This window comes from Carassius carassius, chromosome 6, assembly GCF_963082965.1.
Source record: "Carassius carassius chromosome 6, fCarCar2.1, whole genome shotgun sequence".
Classification (NCBI taxonomy): domain Eukaryota; kingdom Metazoa; phylum Chordata; class Actinopteri; order Cypriniformes; family Cyprinidae; genus Carassius; species Carassius carassius.
The window spans coordinates 20100023-20121860 of record NC_081760.1 but is presented as its reverse complement, the minus strand read 5'-3'; the positions used below and the strand labels follow the sequence as shown (position 1 = coordinate 20121860).

General features: G+C 38.2%; 1 protein-coding gene across 1 annotated transcript in view; it reads left to right on the top strand.

Annotated features, from left to right (window-relative positions):
* LOC132142475 (male-specific lethal 3 homolog) overlaps positions 1-21838 on the top strand; it is a 162993-nt gene that overhangs the window by 20354 nt on the left and 120801 nt on the right. The window contains exons 4-7 of the mRNA XM_059552368.1: positions 2645-2745; positions 11049-11143; positions 15626-15754; positions 15908-16068. Coding sequence (XP_059408351.1) covers positions 2645-2745; positions 11049-11143; positions 15626-15754; positions 15908-16068 — 486 coding nt within the window. The remainder of the gene's footprint in view (positions 1-2644; positions 2746-11048; positions 11144-15625; positions 15755-15907; positions 16069-21838) is intronic.

Sequence of the window (21838 nt, the reverse complement as noted above, 5' to 3'; positions counted from 1 at the left end):
CACAATCAACACACATTCAGTAAGATGTTTCTTAATCAGCATTCAGTATTTTAGTTTTTAAATTTGGTTTTAAATTAAAAAAAGGTCTTTACCAGTGAGACTAAATAAAAGTATGCTATATGAATACATTATTCCAAAATGTTAAAATCAAATGTTGGTGCGAATAAAACAAAGATGCAAAGTTTTCATTCATCCAATTAAAAAACAATTTAGGGGGAATGATTCACATCTATATTTTTTTTACTTGAGCCAATGAAAAATAAATAACTATTGTCTCAATTAAAAAAATATAGATGTGAATCATTACCCAAAATTTTTTTAATTTGATGAATGAAACACTTTTTTTCAGCGTGCTACAGCAGGTGATTTTTAAATCAAATTAAGTCAAATGTAATTTTAAGGTAAAATAAAAATAATCATCCTATACACAACTGAAGTTTACTTCTGGCTTTTCAAACTGGGCATGTTTTTTGTGCGCCAGTACAACAACAACGGCTGTTCGCTTCCTGCTATCTGTGCCTCATGACAGCACTTCCAGTGCTTAATGGCTGCCCGTGTCCTGCGCACAGATTTCAAAATACTTCCACACAAATGACATAGCGAATGATGACATAGCCACCTTTTGCTTTGATTACTGCTTTGCACACTCTTGGCATTCTCTTGATGAGCTTCAAGAGGTGGTCACCTGAAATGGTTTTCACTTCACAGGTGCGCCCTGTCAGGTTTAATAAGTGTGATTTCTTGCCTTATAAATGGGGTTGGGACCATCAGTTGTGTTGTGCAGAAGTCAGGTGGATACACAGCTGATAGTCCTACTGAATAGACTGTTAGCTGCTTTTCTCTTGCCATAATACAAATTCTAAGTACAGGAAAACGAGTGGCCATCATTACTTTAAGAAATGAAGGTCAGTCAGTCCGAAAAATTGGGAATACTTTGAAAGTGTCCCCAAGTGCAGTCACAAAAACCATCAAGCGCTACAAAGAAACTGGCTCACATGCGGACCGCCCCAGGAAAGGAAGAACAAGAGTCACCTCTGCTAGGGAGCATAAGTTCATCCAAGTCACCAGCCTCAGAAATCGCAGGTTAACAGCAGCTCAGATTAGAGACCAGGTCAATGGCACATGGAGTTCTAGCAGCAGACACATCTCTAGAACAACTGTTAAGAGGAGACTGTGTGAATCAGGCCTTCATGGTAGAATATCTGCTAGGAAACCACTGCTAAAAAAAGGCAACAAGCAGAAGAGACTTGTTTGGGCTCAAGAACACAAGGAATGGACATTAGACCAGTGGAAATCTGTGCTTTGGTCTGATGAGTCCAAATTTGAGATCTTTGGTTCCAACCACCGTGTCTTTGTGCGACGCAGAAAAGGTGAACGGATGGACTCTAGATGCCTGGTTCCCACCGTGAAGCATGGAGGAGGAGGTGTGGTGGTGTGGGGGTGCTTTGCTGGTGACACTGTTGGGGATTTATTCAAAATTGAAGGCATACTGAACCAGCATGGCTACCACAGCATCTTGCAGCGGCATGCTATTCCATCCGGTTTGCGTTTAGTCATTTATTTATTTTTCAACAGGACAGTGACCCCAAACACACCTCCAGGCTGTGTAAGGGCTATTTGACCAAGAAGGAGAGTGATGGGGTGTTGCGCCAGATGACCTGGCCTCCACAGTCATCGGACCTGAACCCAATCGAGATGGTTTAGGGTGAGCTGGACCGCAGACAGAAGGCAAAAGGGCCAACAAGTGCTAAGCATCTCTGGGAATTCCTTCAAGACTGTTGGAAGACCATTTCAGGTGACTACCTCTTGAAGCTCATCAAGAGAATGCCAAGAGTGTGCAAAGCAGTAATCAAATCAAAAGGTGGCTACTTTGAAGAACCTAGAATATGACATATTTTCAGATGTTTCACACTTTTTTGTTATGTATATAATTCCACGTGTTAATTCATAGTTTTGATGACTTCAGTGTGAATCTACAATTTTAATAGTCATGAAAATAAAGAAAACTCTTTGAATGAGAAGGTGTGTCCAAACTTTTGGTCTGTACTGTGTGTGTGTGTGTGTATATATATATATATATATATATATATATATATATATATATATATATATATAGACACACACACACACACACACACGTATTTACTAGCTTTAATGGGTTAGTTTATAAAAATGCTTTAATCATTGATTCAGCCTCATGTAGATCCAAACCCATGAAAGTTTTATTTTTGTCTTCAGAAGACAAAAGGATCTTGCATCATTTTTGTCACTTCATTTTAAGTCAGTGCATCCAAAGAAATCTAAAAGGTCAGTCAAGGGTTTTAATTCAAGTCTTTTAAAAACAAACAAACAACAAGAACAAAAAAAACCTTTGTTTTCAGAAGATATATATTTAAAATCTGCATTTCCTCTTTGGTGAAATGGATTCAGGCAAACTCAAATACTCAAAATCAGATACTTCCTGGAACAAAAATGTCTCCTTCCCCACAAAATTAGTGGCTGTTTCAGCATGAAAAAAAGGAAAGCATTTGTTGGCTGGTTATGTAGGCTGTCATTTATCTTTAAGTTTATTAAATTGTGACTACTGGTGGCCAGTTTGATGCAGCAAAATCAGTTTATTGTACTTTTTTTTTTTTTTGTGCAGGAGGAAGAAGGGATGGAAGAAGCAACGCTGTCGTCTGCCGGGTGTTAACTCAATCTCGAAATCCCTCACTGAAGAGGAAAAGGAGAAGAGTGATGATTCTTGTGAGTATCTGAGGTTTAAAAAAAATGTGAATAAATGTGAATGTTAATCAAACTCTATAGATAGATACCGTAATTCTTCAAATAAAAACCGGTAGTCAAATAAACACCGGGCCTCTGGTAGTGGCCGGGGGGGTGGTCAACACGGACAGATAAAGGCCGGGGGGAAATTTGTGTGGATAATCAGCAGTGCCAGATAACTAACGTACACGCCCACTGCCGGAGCGGTCATCGTTCTTGAGTCGAGAACCTGTTGCATCGTGTTTTTCGGATCAACAGTACACTGAACCGAGAACCGTTTCTGTCGGACGCATCCGATTTGAGAACCGATGATCTGATGATACAGCGCATGCGTGATTCAGCGTGAAGCAGACTGACACACAGCGCTTGAGAACTGAACTTGTTCTTTTGGTGATTGATTCTGAACTGATTCTGTGCTAATGTTATGATCTCTGTCCTGGAACGCTATCACTTTTAATTTAAAATGGTTTATTTAAAACAATTATTTATCAATAAGATGGAATTAGAAATTAAGGCCTGCCTCTAATTAAAGCCTGCTTCAAATAAAAGCCTGTTACCTTCTGCAGTTCAGGTAAATAAAGGCCCCGGTTTTTACTTGAGGAGTTACGGTAAATATTTATCTCTATTTATCTCTATAGAGATACATTTTTTTCCGCTAGGCTGCACTATGGTCCAAGTGCAAGCTTCATGGGCCGCACACATATCATTTAGATATGTCACCAATACAAACCAACCAGATTTATAATTGCCTAATATAGCCTAAATGTTATGATATATATTCGATTACATTCATTTAAATAAATAAATAAATATATTCATCATTATTAAAACACCTGATGCTGTCAGAAGCTGACCAATTTTGTGTAACTCGGCTCGAAAGGAGTAACAGCACAATGAAGTTGCAAATGGAAGCTGCAGTCGGTAAGACGCACACGGAAGCGTGACTTGACGAGCAAAATTGCAGAAAATGTGCGTTCACAAATGTAGTCTATGTTGATCCAAATATTGATGTGCTCAAATGCGGTGTTCAAATGCTTCAATGCAAATAGGCTAAAGTAAATTACCATGAATGTGTCATGGGGGAATAGTAAGGAGATATTTGAATTATTTACTAATAAACTAGTGTTTTCTGAGTTGGTGTCACAAGGATGAAGTTGCCGATTCTGACTGGACATCTCCTCAGACGCTCCTTTAGAGAAATAATGCTTCTCTAAGGATTATGATCATAATGAAAGTTTTTGATTTGTTTTATTTAGATTAGTAATTACTCAAAACTTTCTATACATATTAGGGCTGCACGATTAATCGGATGCAATTGTCATGCGTGTCTCGTTAGTAAAGCCGGTTCTGCGATTACCGGTAAATGCCAATCACCTGCTTTCAAATGGAGTGGCACTTAATAGACAGAGCCGTAGTTAACTGACAATCTACGCAATATCGCATTCATAATCGCAGATGATTATGATTCACAGAACCGGCTTTACTAACGAGACACGCATGACAGTCACATGCGATTAATCTTGCAGCCCTAATACATATATTTTATCATGTCTGTAAGGCATGTATTTGCTGACTTTTGTTTCATTTTTGTAAGCACTCCTGTTCAAGATGTGATGGCAGAGAGTGCATCATGTTTATTTTCTTTATTTTACAGAAGCACAACGTTTTGTTGATATTGTGAGTACACACAAATAAAAGTAGACCCTTTAATGTTACGAATTATGTATTACTCTTATGAGTAAAAATGACAGGGTATCCACTGTAAAAATTTCAAGTGATCCTGCTGGCGCCTCTATGTCCTGGTTTAGTTTCCATTCTCTGCACAAACCTTTGGATATATTGCACATTTATCTAGGTTTAACATTAAAACATCGTTATATGCTTGAACTGTTTTATATCTATAGATTTTATTTTAGGCACGTCATGATGCATTGAGAATGCAAAAAAAAACATCAAAAAGTTGATTTATTTCAATAATCCTGTTCAAAAAGTGAAACTTGTATATTATATTCATTCATTACACACAGACCTATATATTTCAAATGTTTATTTCTTTTCATTTTGATGATTATAACTGACAACTAAGGAAAATCCCAGATTCAGTATCTCAGAAAATTTGAATATTGTGAAAAGGTTCAATATTGAAGACACCTGGTGCCACACTCTAATCAGCTAATTAACCCAAAACACCTGCAAAGGCCTTTAAATATTCTCTCAGTCTAGTTCTGTAGGCTACACAATCATGGGGAAGACTGCTGACTTGACAGTTGTCCAAAAGACGACTATTGACACCTTGCACAAGGAGGGCAAGACACAAAAGGTCATTGCAAAAGAGGCTGGCTGTTCACAAAGCTCTGTGTCCAAGCACATTAATAGAGAGTTGAAGGGCAGGAAAGATGTGGTAGAAAAAAAGTGTACAAGCAATAGGGATAACCGCAACCTGGAGATGATTGTGAAACAAAACCCATTCAAAAATGTGGGGGAGATTTCACAAAGAGTGGACTGCAGCTGGAGTCAGCGTATGCAAGACATATGCAAGACATGAGTTTCAGCTGTCGCATTCCTTGTGTCAAGCCACTCTTGAACAACAGACAGTGTCAGGTTTATTATTTATTATTGAGTTAATTAGCTATTAATTAGCTGTTAATTTGCTGATTAGAGTGTGGCACCAGGTGTCTTCAATATTGAACCTTTTTACAAAATTCAAATTTTCTGAGATATACAATTTGGGATTTTCCTTAGTTGACAGTTAAAATCATCAAAATTAAAAGAAATAAACATTTGAAATATATCAGTCTGTGAGAAATGAATGAATTAATATAATATACAAGTTTCACTTTTTGAATGGAATTAGTGAAATAAATCAACTTTTTGATGATATTCTAATTATATGACCAGCACCTGTATATGTGTATATGTGTGTGTGTGTGTGTGTGTGTGTGTGTGTGTGTGTGTTCCTGTAGCTCAATTGGTAGAGCATTGCACTATGAAGCGCAAGGTTGGGGGTTCGATTCGCCGGGAACACATGATAGGTAAAATTGATAGCCTGAATGCACTGTAAAATGCATAAATTTAATATATATATATATTTATTAGGGGTGTAACGTGTATCCGTACCGGACCGTTTCGGTACGTGTGTACCGAATGACCGAATGCAATATTTTGTGAGCGGAACATAGGTACATTTTCCTGTTTCCAAACGAACATATTAAGTGGCGGAAGTCTCCGCGTTCAGCGCAAATACCGCTCTGCAGCTGATTCTAAGGCCGGTGACACACTGGCTGCGTGGCGTGAGCGTGGCGTTTCTGCTGCATGTCAGTTGTGTGATGGCTGCCTCGCATTTTCTGTGTCTTTACACACCAGAATCGTGCCTGACGCGGCGCTGGCGCATTGCTGCTACTGTAGGTGACATAGAGGGAGACTGCCGACAGACCAGGATCTTGTCTTCACGACAACAATATCTATACTTCATGTTGAGCATAAATATAAAGCCTACTGATAAAGGACACCGTCAACAGTATTGACGGCAAAATAGACTATGTTTGACAGGTGCAATATGCCAATGTGTCACCGGCCTAAGGTTTTCAAAAGGCATCACGTGAGTGTGAACATCACTACAACTAGGAAACAAACGATTGTAATTCAAACGCAGCTCCCGTCGGCATTTAACAGACCTTTGCTCTTAATTCCGATCGGTCCAATGCAATAACGAAATCTGAGCAGGTCTAAAAACTGAAACTGTTGATGCTGCAACTTTACACTTTGGAAAAATTATATTTTTTAAATATGAGCAGGCCTACAAGCTGGGATTGGTAATGCTGCACTGTAATCATAGTTATTTATTTATATTTTTAATTATATTTCATTATATGATATTGGTTTAAGACTGAGAGTATTTTATTTAGTGGAGAACTTTGCAGCAGTATTTTATTTCTTATTCTTTTTTAATTTTATATATATTTTATTAAAAAGTATTTAAAAAAAAAGTTTAAACAAATTGTTAAAAAAAGTTTATAGTAATGAACAACCTGCAGTTTAATGTAGCGAACCGTGATTTTTGCGTACCGTTACATCGTACCGTTACATCATAACATCATACATCATATATATATACAGGTCCTTCTAAAAAAATTAGCATATTGTGATAAAGTTCATTATTTTCCATAATGTAATGATAAAAATTAAACTTTCATATATTTTAGATTCATTGCACACCAACTGAAATATTTCAGGTCTTTTATTGTTTTAATACTGATGATTTTGGCATACAGCTCATGAAAACCCCAAATTCCTATCTCAAAAAATTAGCATATTTCATCCGACCAATAAAAGAAAAGTGTTTTTAATACAAAAAAATCAACCTTCAAATAATTATGTTCAGTTATGTACTCAATACTTGGTCGGGAATCCTTTTGCAGAAATGACTGCTTCAATGCGGCGTGGCATGGAGGCAATCAGCCTGTGGCACTTCTGAGGTGTTATGGAGGCCCAGGATGCTTCGATAGCGGCCTTAAGCTCATCCAGAGTGTTGGGTCTTGCATCTCTCAACTTTCTCTTCACAATATCCCACAGATTCTCTATGGGGTTTAGGTCAGGAGAGTTGGCAGGCCAATTGAGCACAGTAATACCATGGTCAGTAAACCATTTACCAGTGGTTTTGGCACTGTGAGCAGGTGCCAGGTCGTGCTGAAAAACAAAATCTTCATCTCCATAAAGCTTTTTAGCAGATGGAAGCATGAAGTGCTCCAAAATCTCCTGATAACTAGCTGCATTGACCCTGCCCTTGATAAAACACAGTGGACCAACACCAGCAGCTGACATGGCACCCCAGACCATCACTGACTGTGGGTACTTGACACTGGACTTCAGGCATTTTGGCATTTCCTTCTCCCCATTTCCTTCTTTCCTTCTCCTCTTCCTTCTTCCTCCAGACTCTGGCACCTTGATTTCCAAATGACATGCAAAATTTGCTTTCATCCGAAAAAAGTACTTTGGACCACTGAGCAACAGTCCAGTGCTGCTTCTCTGTAGCCCATTTCCTGCACACGCCTGTGCACGGTGGCTCTGGATGTTTCTACTCCAGACTCAGTCCACTGCTTCCGCAGGTCCCCCAAGGTCTGGAATCGGTCCTTCTCCACAATCTTCCTCAGGGTCCGGTCACCTCTTCTCGTTGTGCAGCGTTTTTTGCCACACTTTTTCCTTCCCACAGACTTCCCACTGAGGTGCCTTGATACAGCACTCTGGGAAAAGCCTATTCGTTCAGAAATTTCTTTCTGTGTCTTACCCTCTCGCTTGAGGGTGTCAATGAAACCTTCTGGACAGCAGTCAGGTCGTCAGTCTTACCCATGATTGCGGTTTTGAGTAATGAACCAGGCTGGGAGTTTTTAAAATTTTTTGAGAAGGACCTGTATGTATGTGTGTGTGTGTGTGTGTATATATATATATATATATATATATATATATATATATATATATATATATATATATATATATATATATATATATATATATATATACACACCAGTCAAAAGTTTTTGAACATTAAGATTTTGAATGTTTTTAGAGAATTCTCTTCTGCTCACCAAGCCTGCATTTATTTGATCCAAAATACAGCAAATCCATGAAATATTGTGATATTTTCTATTTGATTAAATTTTTAAATGTAATTTATTCCTGCGATTTCAGAGCTGAATTTTTAGCATCATTACACACTTCTGCTCAAAAAACATTTTTTATTATTATGTTGAAAACAGCTGAGTAGAATTTTTTCAGGTTTCTTTGATGGATAGAAAGTTTAGAAGAAAAGTATTTATCCGAAATATAATTTTTTTTGTAAAATTATAAATGTCTTTATTGTAACCTTTGATCAGTTTAAAACATCCTTGCCTAATAAAAGTATTAATTTCTGTCATTTCCCCCCACCATAAATAAATAAATAAATAAATAATAAAAAAATCTGACTACAAGCTTTTGCATCGTATATGTATAATGTTACAAAAGCTTTTTTTTTTCAGATAAATGCTGATCTTCAGATCTTTCTATTGGATCTTTTTTACTGTTAAAAAATTTTTGACTGGTAGTGTATATAAAGTATCTAGCATATGTATTTAGGGCTGAAACGATTCCTCGAGTAACTCAATTACAAAAAATGATCGAGGCAAATTCCTCTGCCTCGAAGCCTCTTTTAATTTATTTAAAGCTCACGTCAGGTTCTTTCGCAATAATTTTTTTTAATGTGACAACGCGTTTACGTTACCCACAAAGCAGAAGGAGACACAAGGAGTCAGCAGTGTTTTAATTTGTGGATGCGGGCAAACGTAAAGAAAACGTCGTGGCGTGTGTCCATTGCAAGATAGAGCTGGCGTACCACAACTAGGCCCTATGATTTCCGCGATGCAGAAAACGGGGAGGGAATCGCGGAATCCAGACATAAAAACGGATTTTACAGTTTAACGCGGAATGGCACGGAATTTGCCAAATTTTGAATGAATTAATCAAAAATAGGTCATTGCACTTACATCAAATCACGATATGGACTAATATCTGTAAATTTTAAGCCGGAACAGTCCATTTAAATATGAATCCTGCATGTTCTGCGTGTCTCTGTTAATGAATGGTGCAGAAGCACGTCCTCGTTTATTTACACACACTGAAGCGCGCGTGACGCTCCGGTAGTTTCAGCGTCTGCTGTCTCACTAAATAAGGACGTGAACACATGAACAACATCTCCAGAACTGCTCTGACAGTCACTTCATGAGCATTTGACCGTTTGATTTGAGTAAAACTAGCATCACATCACATCACATACACAGAACTGTAAAGGTATGTCAACCCGTCAAAATAAAAGTCCGGTTTAGTTTCTTTATTGCGGGTTAGTACCAAAAAGTTAAGTTTGCTTAATTTTCAATAATTAAAAGATAAATTAAATTAATGTTTTATGTGTTTAATGTGCATCTCAGAAAATGCTTTATTTAAAACCCCAACTGAATGGCACTTAAATGCACTTGTCAACTCTGTCAACTTTGTCATTGTTCACAGTACAAGTACAGACAGAGAAACAATGGGTACTAATTAAATGTTTATTTTTGATGTATGCATTGCATTCTATGCATTTAAAAAAATAAAATAAAAAAATTTCTAAAAAAGGAAACTTAGTTGTTCATTTTAAGAGACCCAGGAGTCTTATTTTCTCTTGCATAATTAATATTGCACTTTAATTAAGCAAAAACACATTTTGTCCGATTACTCGATTAATCGATGGAATTTTTGGTAGAATACTCGATTACTAAAATATTCGATAGCTACAGCCGTATATGTATTACACGCATATCACATCTTGTTTTGGATAAAAATAAAACATCAGGTCTGACAATATCGTGTCCTTTTTCATTTAAATCTAGCTTTATTCCCATTGGCTCAGGGAAACCTTTATGAACACAGCTGACATGACCTAAAAATTGCGGGGCCGAAATTGTTTTATTAAAAAGAGTAGTCTACACTCATGGCGTGTGCACACATTAGGATAGGTTAGATGCCTACCTCCGTTGTGCATCCCGTCAAGCACTTTACCAGTTCAACTACTCTCTTCTCCTCCTCCTGCCTGGCTCTTTGGCCCGCATCACTCACTCGCAGAGCAAGCCTGTTCTTGATAAAGCTGCTGTGAAAACGTGGGAAAAGGCGACGAGGAAGAAGTTGGGATGATCCATTGTGAATGGATGTTTACACTTTCAGTACATGAGACAAATCAATGGGCCACTGGCTGCTTGCTGTCCCTGCGTGATGGTCCTCAGCCAAAAAAAAAACAAAAACATTCTGTTGGCCTCATAATGTGTGTTGGCCCGACGGGAAAATGCTTGGTATGCCGATTACCAATTCAGCCCTGCCTTAACTGCTGCTACTACTCCTGTTTTGAATGCGTCCATTATGATGCTCAATTTTATTGAACTAATGGCTGCTGATTTTAATGACTGTTTGAATTTAATTCTGCCAAAGTGCTTGCTTGTAAGTGTTCGTTAAATGCGTAACAATAATTAGGTGAGTACAGGTGTGCTCGTGTCTGAAAATAATATATGAATAACAATTATTTTACATAAAAACATTATAGATTATATTTGTTTAGTACATTTTTAAATTAATGTAAAAACTAAAATTAATTGAAAAATGGAAAGTTATTTTTTAAAACTGTTCAGCATGGTGGGCCGCATTTGATTTTGTGACGGGCTACAGGTTGAGAACCACTGCTATACCACTCTGTGTTTTTACCCTGTTCACCCTTTTTTTCTTAGCTTTGATCTCGCCATCTGATGATAGTGACAAAGACATTTCAGATCAGGAGTCCTTTAAAAGTGAGAGTGACTCATCAGAGGATATGAACAATATGGTAAGACATTTGTTGAACTTTTATGCATGTTGTAGGCTGCTTTAGTGTATGGCTTTCTGGAATACGTGATTCTGATTGGTCAGTAGGGCTGTGCAAAAAAATTGAATGCGATTTTCATGCGCATCTCATCAGTAAAGGCGCTCCTGTGATTAGAAGTATATCTCCAGCATGTGTGTTCCGATCAGGGTTGCCAGGTTTTCACAACAAATCCTGCCCAGTTGCTTCTAAAAACTAGTCTAAAACTAGCCCAATCGTGTTTCCAAGAGGTTCCCTGATAAGAATTGCGTCCCGGGGTTAAAATATATGTTTTGTGGCAGGATCAACTAGTTAAAATTCGCATTTTAGGGGCTAAATATCACCTTATTGGTTTTGGGGTTGCTTCAACCCACGGACATGATAAACAACCGTAGACTTGGCAACATTGGTTCAGGTGGAGCAGCATTTACTACACAGAGCCGCAGTCCACCGACAAGCTACACAAAATCGCTTTCAATAACATAATATTACCATAATACCAATAACATAATATTTAGCCCCTAAAATGAGAATATTACCAAGGGAACATCGCCAAAAACATGTATTTTTATTGCCCGGAACGAAACGCAATTGGACTAGTTTTGAGAATGATTGGGCAGGTTTTCTTTTGAAAACCTGGCAATCCTGATCTGAACGCACATGTTGGAGATACACTACTAATCACAGGAGCGCCTTTACTGACAATATGTGAATGAAAATCGCATTCAATTTTTTTGCACAGCCCTATTGGTCAGTTTCTTCATTCTTCAGTGTTGTCATTAGCAACGCCGAATATCATACCACTCATCTAGGTATTAAAGTCTGGCGCTTCTTTCACATCTCTCATATCACACAGAACCTCTCTCTTGTTTTATTCAGTTATCGACTGTATTTACTGTAAGATAAGGATTTCCGTATTAATAGTATGTCTGAGGTAATCTTGTTGAATTGTTCATCTTGTTACCAAATGCATTTAAGATAAGAAATAAACTCTTGCAGAAATGTCTACCTCTGGGTAGTTAACATAAATGCAAACCTTTTTTTCATGCAGAGATTACAGAAATTATTTTTGGAAAATTTTAGTTTTAATCAACTGTAAGCCCTAAAACATAATCTGTTTAATCCTGAGTATCTGTCTGTCTGTATGTTTGTGTGCTGAATGTATTATTTGGCTAGCACAATTAAGAAACCTAGTATTCGATTTCTATTTAATTTGCATAATTTGCATTTCAATATGGCTTCAACCCTAAGGTCCATTGTCTTATGTTGGCTTGAGAAAGCCAATTTACTGATCTACTAATTAATCTTAAATAGGATTGAGAAAGCCAATTTACTGTAATCTGATTTAAAGGGTTAGTTCACCCAGATAGCAAATTTATTTAATTAATAACTTACCCTGATGTTATTTCAAACCCGTAAAACCTCCGTTTATCTTTGGAACACAGTTTAAGATATTTTAGATTTAGTCCGAGAGCTCTCAGTCCCTCCATTGAAGCTGTGTGTATGGTATACTGTCCATGTCCAGAAAGGTAAGAAAAACATCATCAAAGTAGTCCATGTAACATCAGAGGGTCGGTTAGAATTTTTTGAAGCATCGAAAATACATTTTGTTCCAAAAATAGCAAAAACGACGACTTTATTCAGCATTGTCTTCTCTTCCGGGTCTGTTGTAAGACAGTTCAAAACAAAGCAGCTGGATATCCGGTTCGCGAACGAATCATTCAGTTCACCAAATCGAACTGAATCATTTTAAACGGTTCGCATCTCTAATACTAATATTAATCCACAAATGACTTAAGCTGTTAACTTTTTTTTAATGTGGCTGACACTCCCTCTGGGTTCAAACAAACCAATATCCCGGAGTAATGGATGCACTCAAACAGTACACTGACTGAACTGCTGTTAAGAGAGAACTGAAGATGAACACCGAGCCGAGCCAGATAATGACTCGTTCACGAGTGAAGAACCGGTTGCATCGGTTTTCGGATCACCAGTAGTTATTTCGGACTGTCTGATTCAATAAACCGGTTGAAGAAAACGGTTCACCGGTTCTTTTGCGCTCGACGTATAATGGCGTCATTTGCGATGATTACCCTTGATTCTTCGGTTTACCCGTGCTCATAACACTAGCACAAAATCAGTTCAGAATCAATCACCAAAAGAATCAGTTCAGTTCAGACGCCCTGTGTGTCGGTCTGCTTCACGCTGAATCACACATGCGCAGTATCATCAGCTCCTCGGTTCACGAATCAGACGCGTCTGACAGAAACGGTTCTTGACTCGTGAACGAGTCAATGTTTTGTTCGTTATCTGGCTCGGCTCGGTGTTCATCTTCAGTTCTCTCTTCACAGCAGTTCAGTCAGTGTACTGTTTGAGTACATGAATTACTCCGGTATATTGGTTTGTTTGAACTCAGAGGGAGTGTCAGCCACATTAAAAAAGTTAACAGCTTAAGTCATTTGTGGATTAATGCGTATTAGAGATGCGAACAGTTTAAAACGATTCAATTCGATTTGGTGAACAGAATGATTCGTTTGCGAACCGGATATCCAGACTGCTTTGATTTGAACTCTCTCTCACAACAGACACGGAAGAGAAGACAATGCTGAATAAAGTCGTCGTTTTTGCTATTTTTGGACCAAAATGTATTTTCGATGCTTCAAAAAATTCTAACCGACCCTCTGATGTCACATAGACTACTTTGATGATGCTTTTCTTACCTTTCTGGACATGGACAGTATACCGTACACACAGCTTCAATGGAGGGACTGAGAGCTCTCGGACTAAATCTAAAATGTCTTAAACTGTGTTCCAAAGATAAACGGAGGTCTTACGGGTTTGAAACAACATGAGGGTAAGTTATTAATTACATAAATTTGCTATCTGGGTGAACTAACCCTTTAAGCCTTTGACTTCGTCGTCGTCGTCGTCTTTGTCCTAATGTTCTTCGCACAACCAAATTTTATAATGTATCTCCTCCTAGACTTTCAAAGCTACAACCACCACACTCTTGTTATATCTTGCTATATATATCTAACTGATCCGTCTTACGTTTTTCGTAAACCAGACTATCTAACCCACCTAAAATCCCATAGACTTTCATTGAGGGGGTGAAACCTTTTATACAGTAAGACTCATGGTATATTTAAGCAGTCTATTGCTATAGCAAAGCTTAACAACTCCCTACTGAAAAACAGCTAAAACCAGTCTAAGCTGATTGACTGTTTTGACCTGTCTCACAGGCTGATTTTAAAGTGGTTTTGGCCACTTTTTAGCTGGTCAGGCTGGTCTTAGCTGTGAGACCTGCTTTAAGAACAGCCATGTTTAACCCAGATATTTTCAACTTAAACCAGCTAAGACTAGGCAACCAGCCTAAGCTGGTTTTAGCTGTTTTTTTAGCTGGATTTTTACTGAATCAACTGGGTTTAGTTGGTTTTAAGATGGTTTTTAGTAGTTTTATTTTATTTTTTTTACAGAATCAACTGGTTTTAGCTGAGAAACATGCAAACAACATGCTAATTACTTGCTAATCATGCTAGTAACATGCTAATAATGGTAGTAACATGTTAGTAGCTTGGTAAACATGTTAGCAACATTCTATTAACATGCCAATCGTGCTAGAAACATGCTACTGGCTTGCTATTCATGTTATAATCACACTAGCTACATGCTGTTAACTTGCTAATCAAGCTAGTAACTTCCTAATCATGTTAGAATCATGCTATTAACATGCTGGAAAAATGCTAAGCACTTGCTAATCATGCTTACAACATGCTACTGACATTCTGGTCACTTGTTAATCATGCTAGCAACATGGTAGTCACCAGAGGAGAGGTGGTTCAGAGTTAAGTGGTGTCTGGGACAAAAGAGGGGAGGTGGAGCAAGGTCGGGAGGGAGTTCAGCTTTCTGACAGCCTGATGAATGAAACTGTCCTTCTGTCAGCTGGTCCTGGCCTGGACACTGCAGTCTCCTCCCAGATGGCAGCAGATTGAAGAAGCTGTGTGACAGTTGTGTGGGATCACCTGCAATGCAGATTGCTTTGCAGGTGATATAATAATATATATCCGATATAATCGGCACCCTCAGATCTCCATGCTAACGACATGCTAGTCATGCTAGCAACATGCTAATCATGCTGGAAACACGCTAGCAACATGCTAATTTACTATTTCTTAGCTATTCATCTATCTTTCTGTCTATTTATCTACCAATTTTCCTGATATACTTTATTGCCTTCAAAACTTTAAAACTACTTAAAATTAGTTAAAACTGAAAACCCTCAAACTTTTTAAAAGCTTTTTAAAACTGCTTCAATCTTTTCAAGCCAACTTAAAGTTTATCTACAAACTTTTACTATTTAGTTTGTATTAACATGCACATATTTCTTTTGTAGTCTGAATTTGCATGTCTTGAAACAAGAAATTCCACATATGCTCTTATAAACCTTAATAGTATGCTTTTATACAGAGGGAAGAGCAGGAGCCGCAGACCAAAAAGGAGAGTGAAGACAAGAGCATAACTGTAAACATTGACATCCCTGATGTTCTCAAGAAGAAGCTGGAGGACGACTGTTATTATATCAACAAAAGAAAGAAGGTATACATGCAATACTACTTTGGTAATACATACGTCATCGGATCCCTCCTGCTCAGATTTACATTGGTTTGTTCATTATGTACGTAGTCTTCTTTAGTGGCATTGTGTAATGCTTACAAAAATGGTTATTTCATTTTGTTTCACTGAAAACAGCTGGTGAAGCTTCCATGCCTGATGAATGTAGTAAATATTCTGGAGTCCTATGTCAAGCACTTCACCCTAAATGCTGCTTTCTCAGCTAATGAGCGCTGTCGGCACCCTCAGAGCTCCCTGCAGACAAATATGAGTCCACACTATATGCCACCTGAGAGGAAGTAAGTTGCAACCAAAAGATATTTTCTTATACAGCTTTCTGTATATTATTATTTTGGAGAAGGGGAGGAGTTTCCACTGCGATTCTTGCAATGTAGAGTGAAAGCTCGATAGGGAACCCTCTTCTCACCGGTGTTGCCACATGTACATTAACCAGTAAGAACATGTAATCACCGTCAAATCGCTGTTCTTTTTAAGTAACTAATACTTCATTGTTTGTAGAAAGAGACACAGATGCAAACAACTTTCACATCTCTCTTGGCAACCAGAGGGATAATAAAGGTATTGAGGTAATAAATTCTCATAGCCACACAGCCTTTTAGGAGCTAGAAATACTTTTAAAACGTGAGAATTGACTTGCGCTAGTCTATGGAATATGCACGCCTGCTGCACATACTAGGTGCTTCAGATCAAAGTCTCAGCGGTCTAACAACGCTCGTCAATATCAAAAAGACTGAGATGGCCAATCAAATTTAAATAGGTGTAGTTTACTGTTCACAGAAGCAGAACACAAAGCTTTAGTTTAACGTTAAAGAGAGCAAGGTAAGATGAAGCTGCAAATCATTTAAAGGTGCCATAGAATGCATTGATACAATATTTTAAATTGTTCTCTGGTGTCCTCAGAGTGTGTATGTGAAGTTTTATCTCAAAATACACCACAGTTCATTTTTTATAGCTTGTTGAAATTTCCACTTTTAGGGTATAAGCCAAAATGCGACATGATTTGTGTTTGTCCCCTTTAAATGAAAAGGAGCTGCTGCTCCTGCCTCCCTTTTCAGATGAGTGCAGTGCTTAGTGTTTCCAAGTCTGCCGTTTTCCCGCGGGTTTAAGCGACCCCAATAACGTGATATTTAGCCCCAAAAACACATTTTATCATTGTAATCTCACCAAAAACATGTATTTTACCCCACAGGAATGCGATTTTTATTGGGGGATCCCCTTAAAATGTGATTGGGCTAGTTCTGAGTAGCAATTGGGTGGGTTTTGTTGCGAAAACCTGGCAACCCTGGTGAAGCTTCAAGAGCTTATGATCGTGGGAGCATACCGGTGTTACGGTTTGAAGCCGCCTTTCCACTGTCTCCGACAAGCGACAGGCCGGAAGTCATAGTGTGGAAGCTGCGTGGGGTTCCGATCATATGCGTATGCGGAAATTTCGGATCCGATTTTAGCTTCGAATGCGTTCAAATATTTGAACTTCTGTGGCTAGACCATATGCGACCGCCCTACAGGATGTGATGTATTCTAATCAAAACTATCGGCGCGAGGTAAAAATTACCTATATGTTGTTCACTTTAACATTATTCTTTAAACACTATTTCTGTGAAATGGTGCTTTAGAATAATTAATGCAGAAATAATTATTTTATAATTATAAAATCTTTATTTACGTTAATTAGCCCCACAAAACCCACTGTTTTTATTTTGGGGGGGGGGGGGGGTCATTTGATTTGTGACGATGCATTCATACATTTAATTATATTCATTAAAATTATTCATTTTACCATGGTGAATATGCAGAGGAAACGGTCGCTGCACAACCAGTTTGAAAGTTCTTCGCGACTGCCACTAGAGGGAGAAATGCGACAATCGTGTCCGAATGTCGTGTGCAGTGGAAAGGTGGCTTAACTGGTGGTGACTGTGTTACTGTCTTCACATTGCTTCCAAATGCAATTTTTAAATACACATTCCTATTTACGAACATTCTGGTAGCACATTAAGGCAGAATTTGTGAAAACAGGCAGAGAAAATGGTAGCTTTAGCAACATTAGCCTTACAGAGAGCCAAGAAGCTCTTTTGGAAAACAAAATATAATGCGTGATGCTTACTTTGTCTGTAGTCTGGATGTTTTGCGCATGGAGCGTTGGTATGATCCCTCTTTCAGAAGCAATCTTTACACAACTCAAACACAACGCTAAACTGGCCCTCATTTGAGGCAAGCAGTGTAAAATGTTTGTACAATGTATAGGATTTTTCAGTTTGTTTGTTTTTCCGGGACATTTCCTTTGAAAATGAAAGTTAACCACCGTGTCCTCAGCAGTCTATGGATACTTCAGTGTTCATTGGTTGGAGAGACTGTTTATGAATTATTGGGATTATAAAACAATAAGTGGGTTGATTTTTACCATTATAGGCTGGTTGTTTTCACACACTGAGGTCACACAACGGTGTTCCAAACACCTTATAAAAGTGATTTTTGCATTCTATGGCACCTTTAATAATAGTCAACATTTAACTATGTTTTACGATAGAAATGTGAAATGACCAACATCTATATACAGTAATGCAAATATGGCCATTTTGAGAGACAGAGAGATATGTGTAAATTGTTTGCATCTGTGCATCATTTTGGGAAACAAAAAATAAACAGGGCAATTCAAATTAGGGATGCACTGATATGAAAATTTTGGCCGATACGATAATTCTTTAAATATGTAAGCCGATAAACGATGTGTTGGCCAATAAAGAGCCAACATCAGAGCCTGATAACCAAAAAAGTCTCATCATTAAAAGGCATTAAACACTTCAACATAAATCAAACATAAAGCAGCCTTAAAAAATAATAATAATGCTTAATAGGTCTGTCAAAATACCTGAAAAACTAAATTATGAAATGCATAATTTCAGTTAGGGTGAAGAAAAGCATTTAGCTTCTCTTCTGAGACCACAAGAACATGAGATGCAGTGGGATGGGGAACAAAAACCAGCCATAAAATCTCTATATATGTTTTTAAAAAGTTGAACTTTCTAAACATGCAGCTCTCTTGTGCGAGACACGAGTCCAACGGTGTCCCTCTAGAAAATGTGTGAAATATGTGTTCTGTGTGAACGGCTTGGTTTCAGTTTTGATGTAAACAAGGTCTTATCCACATTGATGTTCTCTTTTTTTTTTTTTTTTTTTCTAGTGGCTTCAACTAAATAGGCCAGACCCAGTTCTACAAGGGTTCTTGAGGGTGCTAAGCACCCCCAAACAAAGCGCCCTCAGATAAAATTATTAATAGCGTATTAATTTTCATCATCAATAAACACACAGACTTCTGCACACACGTACACAAATCAGCTAACTTTGATCTGTCTACACTGCGAAATGAATCCTTTACTTACATTGTAGCTGCGCTTTGTTGTTTATGATGAGAGAATTTGCGGAATTCAATAAGCGATCAGCAAAGCTGATGAGTTTGTTTTTAGACTCATCTGCGCCTCTGATTGGCTATTGCATTCCTAAGCTCAACAGAATCGTAATAGATTTAATTTGTTTGTGCAGGGGCGTTTTTATCCAATTTAGTGCCAGTTTTGCTTAGAGGCAAAGCAGTTCTGCTGTGGCTTTGTTTGGAACTATTTTCATTGGGAAATAGAACAAAATAGGCAGTAGCATATTGTGTCTGTAAGTTATCTGTACTTATATCTGTGTCTGTACTTATATTAACTTCTTGTTTATTCAAACGCAGTATAAAATCATCATTACATCTGCAGTCATGCTGATATTTGGGGGAAAAACCAGCGCGCTTCGTGTGATATTGCTAAACTATATCGTATATAAAAGAAAGAAAAATCATACAGGATAAGGGACTTTTACCCCCATTATCTTGCTATCACGCAGCAAAACGTGTAGTCTAAATGCGCACATGGTAGCCTAGCCTATGTGGCTTTTTTTTTTATTTATCTTTTTTGTATTTATTTTTTTTTGCATGCGAGACAACGGAACACGGGATGTGAAGTATACCCAGGGCTCATAAGGCAGCCTCCTTAATGCACAGCTAAAATTCTAATGCAACGTTTTTCTACGAATATTAGAATTTCTATTTTATTTTTTTATTTTTTTTGCCAGTCCTAAAAATAATAGAAACAAGTTACTGGACAGCATTACTTGTGTGTAAAAAAATATGTAAGGCGATAAGACGAAACCCAGCAAGCAATTTTTGGTTTAACCTGTTAGCCTGCACCTGCACCTCGTCCTTAACTCCCCTCAACTCACATGTGTCAATGTTTACGAATAGATTAAATGAAAATTTTATCTTGACAAACTATATATCATTATAAAGATCTAAACCTCAAGCATCAACGACAGATTGCTGTTTTTCAATGGAAAGCTTATAAAGACTGTATTTGCTACATTTGTGTAAGCAGTACACATTAAAACATGAATGAAAACGCTGTACATACCAGATTCCTCGTAATAACGAGTCATAAACGCATCCACAGCTGTAAATCCCGGTTTAGTTAGGAAGGTAAGGGTCCACTGAACAACATCTCATGGAGGACGTTTAGTCCAACGAAGCAATAACGTTGTAATATGGATCATAATTCCTTTGTTTACGTTTCAGTTCTTCAGCGACAGAACTGTTTCTGTCCGTTATGGAATAACTCACGGTCAGAAACTGCATCTTGGTAGTAAAAAAGCGGCATGGGTTTGCCTCGTACAGTGTCACAGACGGAATGAGATGATCCACAAAGAAAAAAGTGAAAGAAAAGCGGAAAATAGTTTATTTGAATTTTGGCGCTTTCCCGTGACTGCTCGTGACACGCTCTGATGCACCTGTCAGCTGATGGAGGCGGAACTTGATCGCCTTTTTGATCGCCTTTTTCTTTATTAGGGCCCGAGCACCGATGGTGCGAGGACCCTCTTGTATCGGCTCTGTTTATTAGGGCCCGAGCGCCGATGGTGCGAGGACCCTCTTGTTTCTGTTCCGTTTATTATTATTATTAGGGCCCGAGCACCGAGGTGCGAGGACCCTATTGTATCTGCTCCGTTTATTAGGGCCCGAGCACCAATGGTGCGAGGACCCTATTGGAATTGCTCCGTTTATTAGGGCTCAAGCCCAAAGGGCGAGAGGCCTATTGTTTTCCTTAGGATTATTTTTTAGTATTATTTTTGTTAGGGCTCAAGCCCAAAGGGCGAGAGGCCTATTGTTTTCCTTCGGATTATTTTTTATTCTTCTTCTTATTATTATTATTAGGGCCCGAGCCAATGGGCGCAGGGCCCTCTTGTTCCCCTAAGGATTTTTCTTCTTCTTCTTATTATTATTATTATTTTTATTTTTTATGAACCTTCCGGGGGGTTTTGGGGGCCTTAACATGCTCAAAAACTCTTGAAAATTGGCACACACATTGGAATCTGCGGCCATCAGGATGCCACAGAGACTGGGACCCGGGCGTGGCACAGGGGCTCTACAGCGCCCCCAGAACACAGTCAGAAATCTTGAACCATAGCTCACAAATACTTGCATGGATTTAAATGAAACTCAGTACACTTATAGATCTCATTGAGCCGAACAACTTTTGCGCTCTATGTCATAGGCTCCGCCCAACAGGAAGTCAGCTATTCAGGGCTGTTTAAAAAAAGCATGCTCTGGAATTTGAAATACTCTGAGGACTTTCAACCGTTTGCCTTGAAACTCGGTGAACATGATCTCAGGACATTGGGGATGAAAAATTGCCAGGGGATTTTTGATATCTCGAACGGTTTGCCTGTGGCGAGGCGTTGAAATTAGGGCAAAAAATGAGAAACAGGAAATGTCTAATAACATCTGCATACATTGCCTGACTTTCATCAAACTTCATCGGATTGTTCGTTGTATTATGCCGCTCGCATATATATAACTATTAGGGGTCTTAGTTATAGCGCCACCAACTGGCAGCAGGAAGTGTGTCATTTTCAAAGTTTTTGAATTCATCATCTTATTTTTACTCAATTTGCTTCAAACTTCATCCGAATAATGACAAAACACAGCCGATGTAAATCTGTTGTGGGGATATTGATAGCTAATACAGTGTT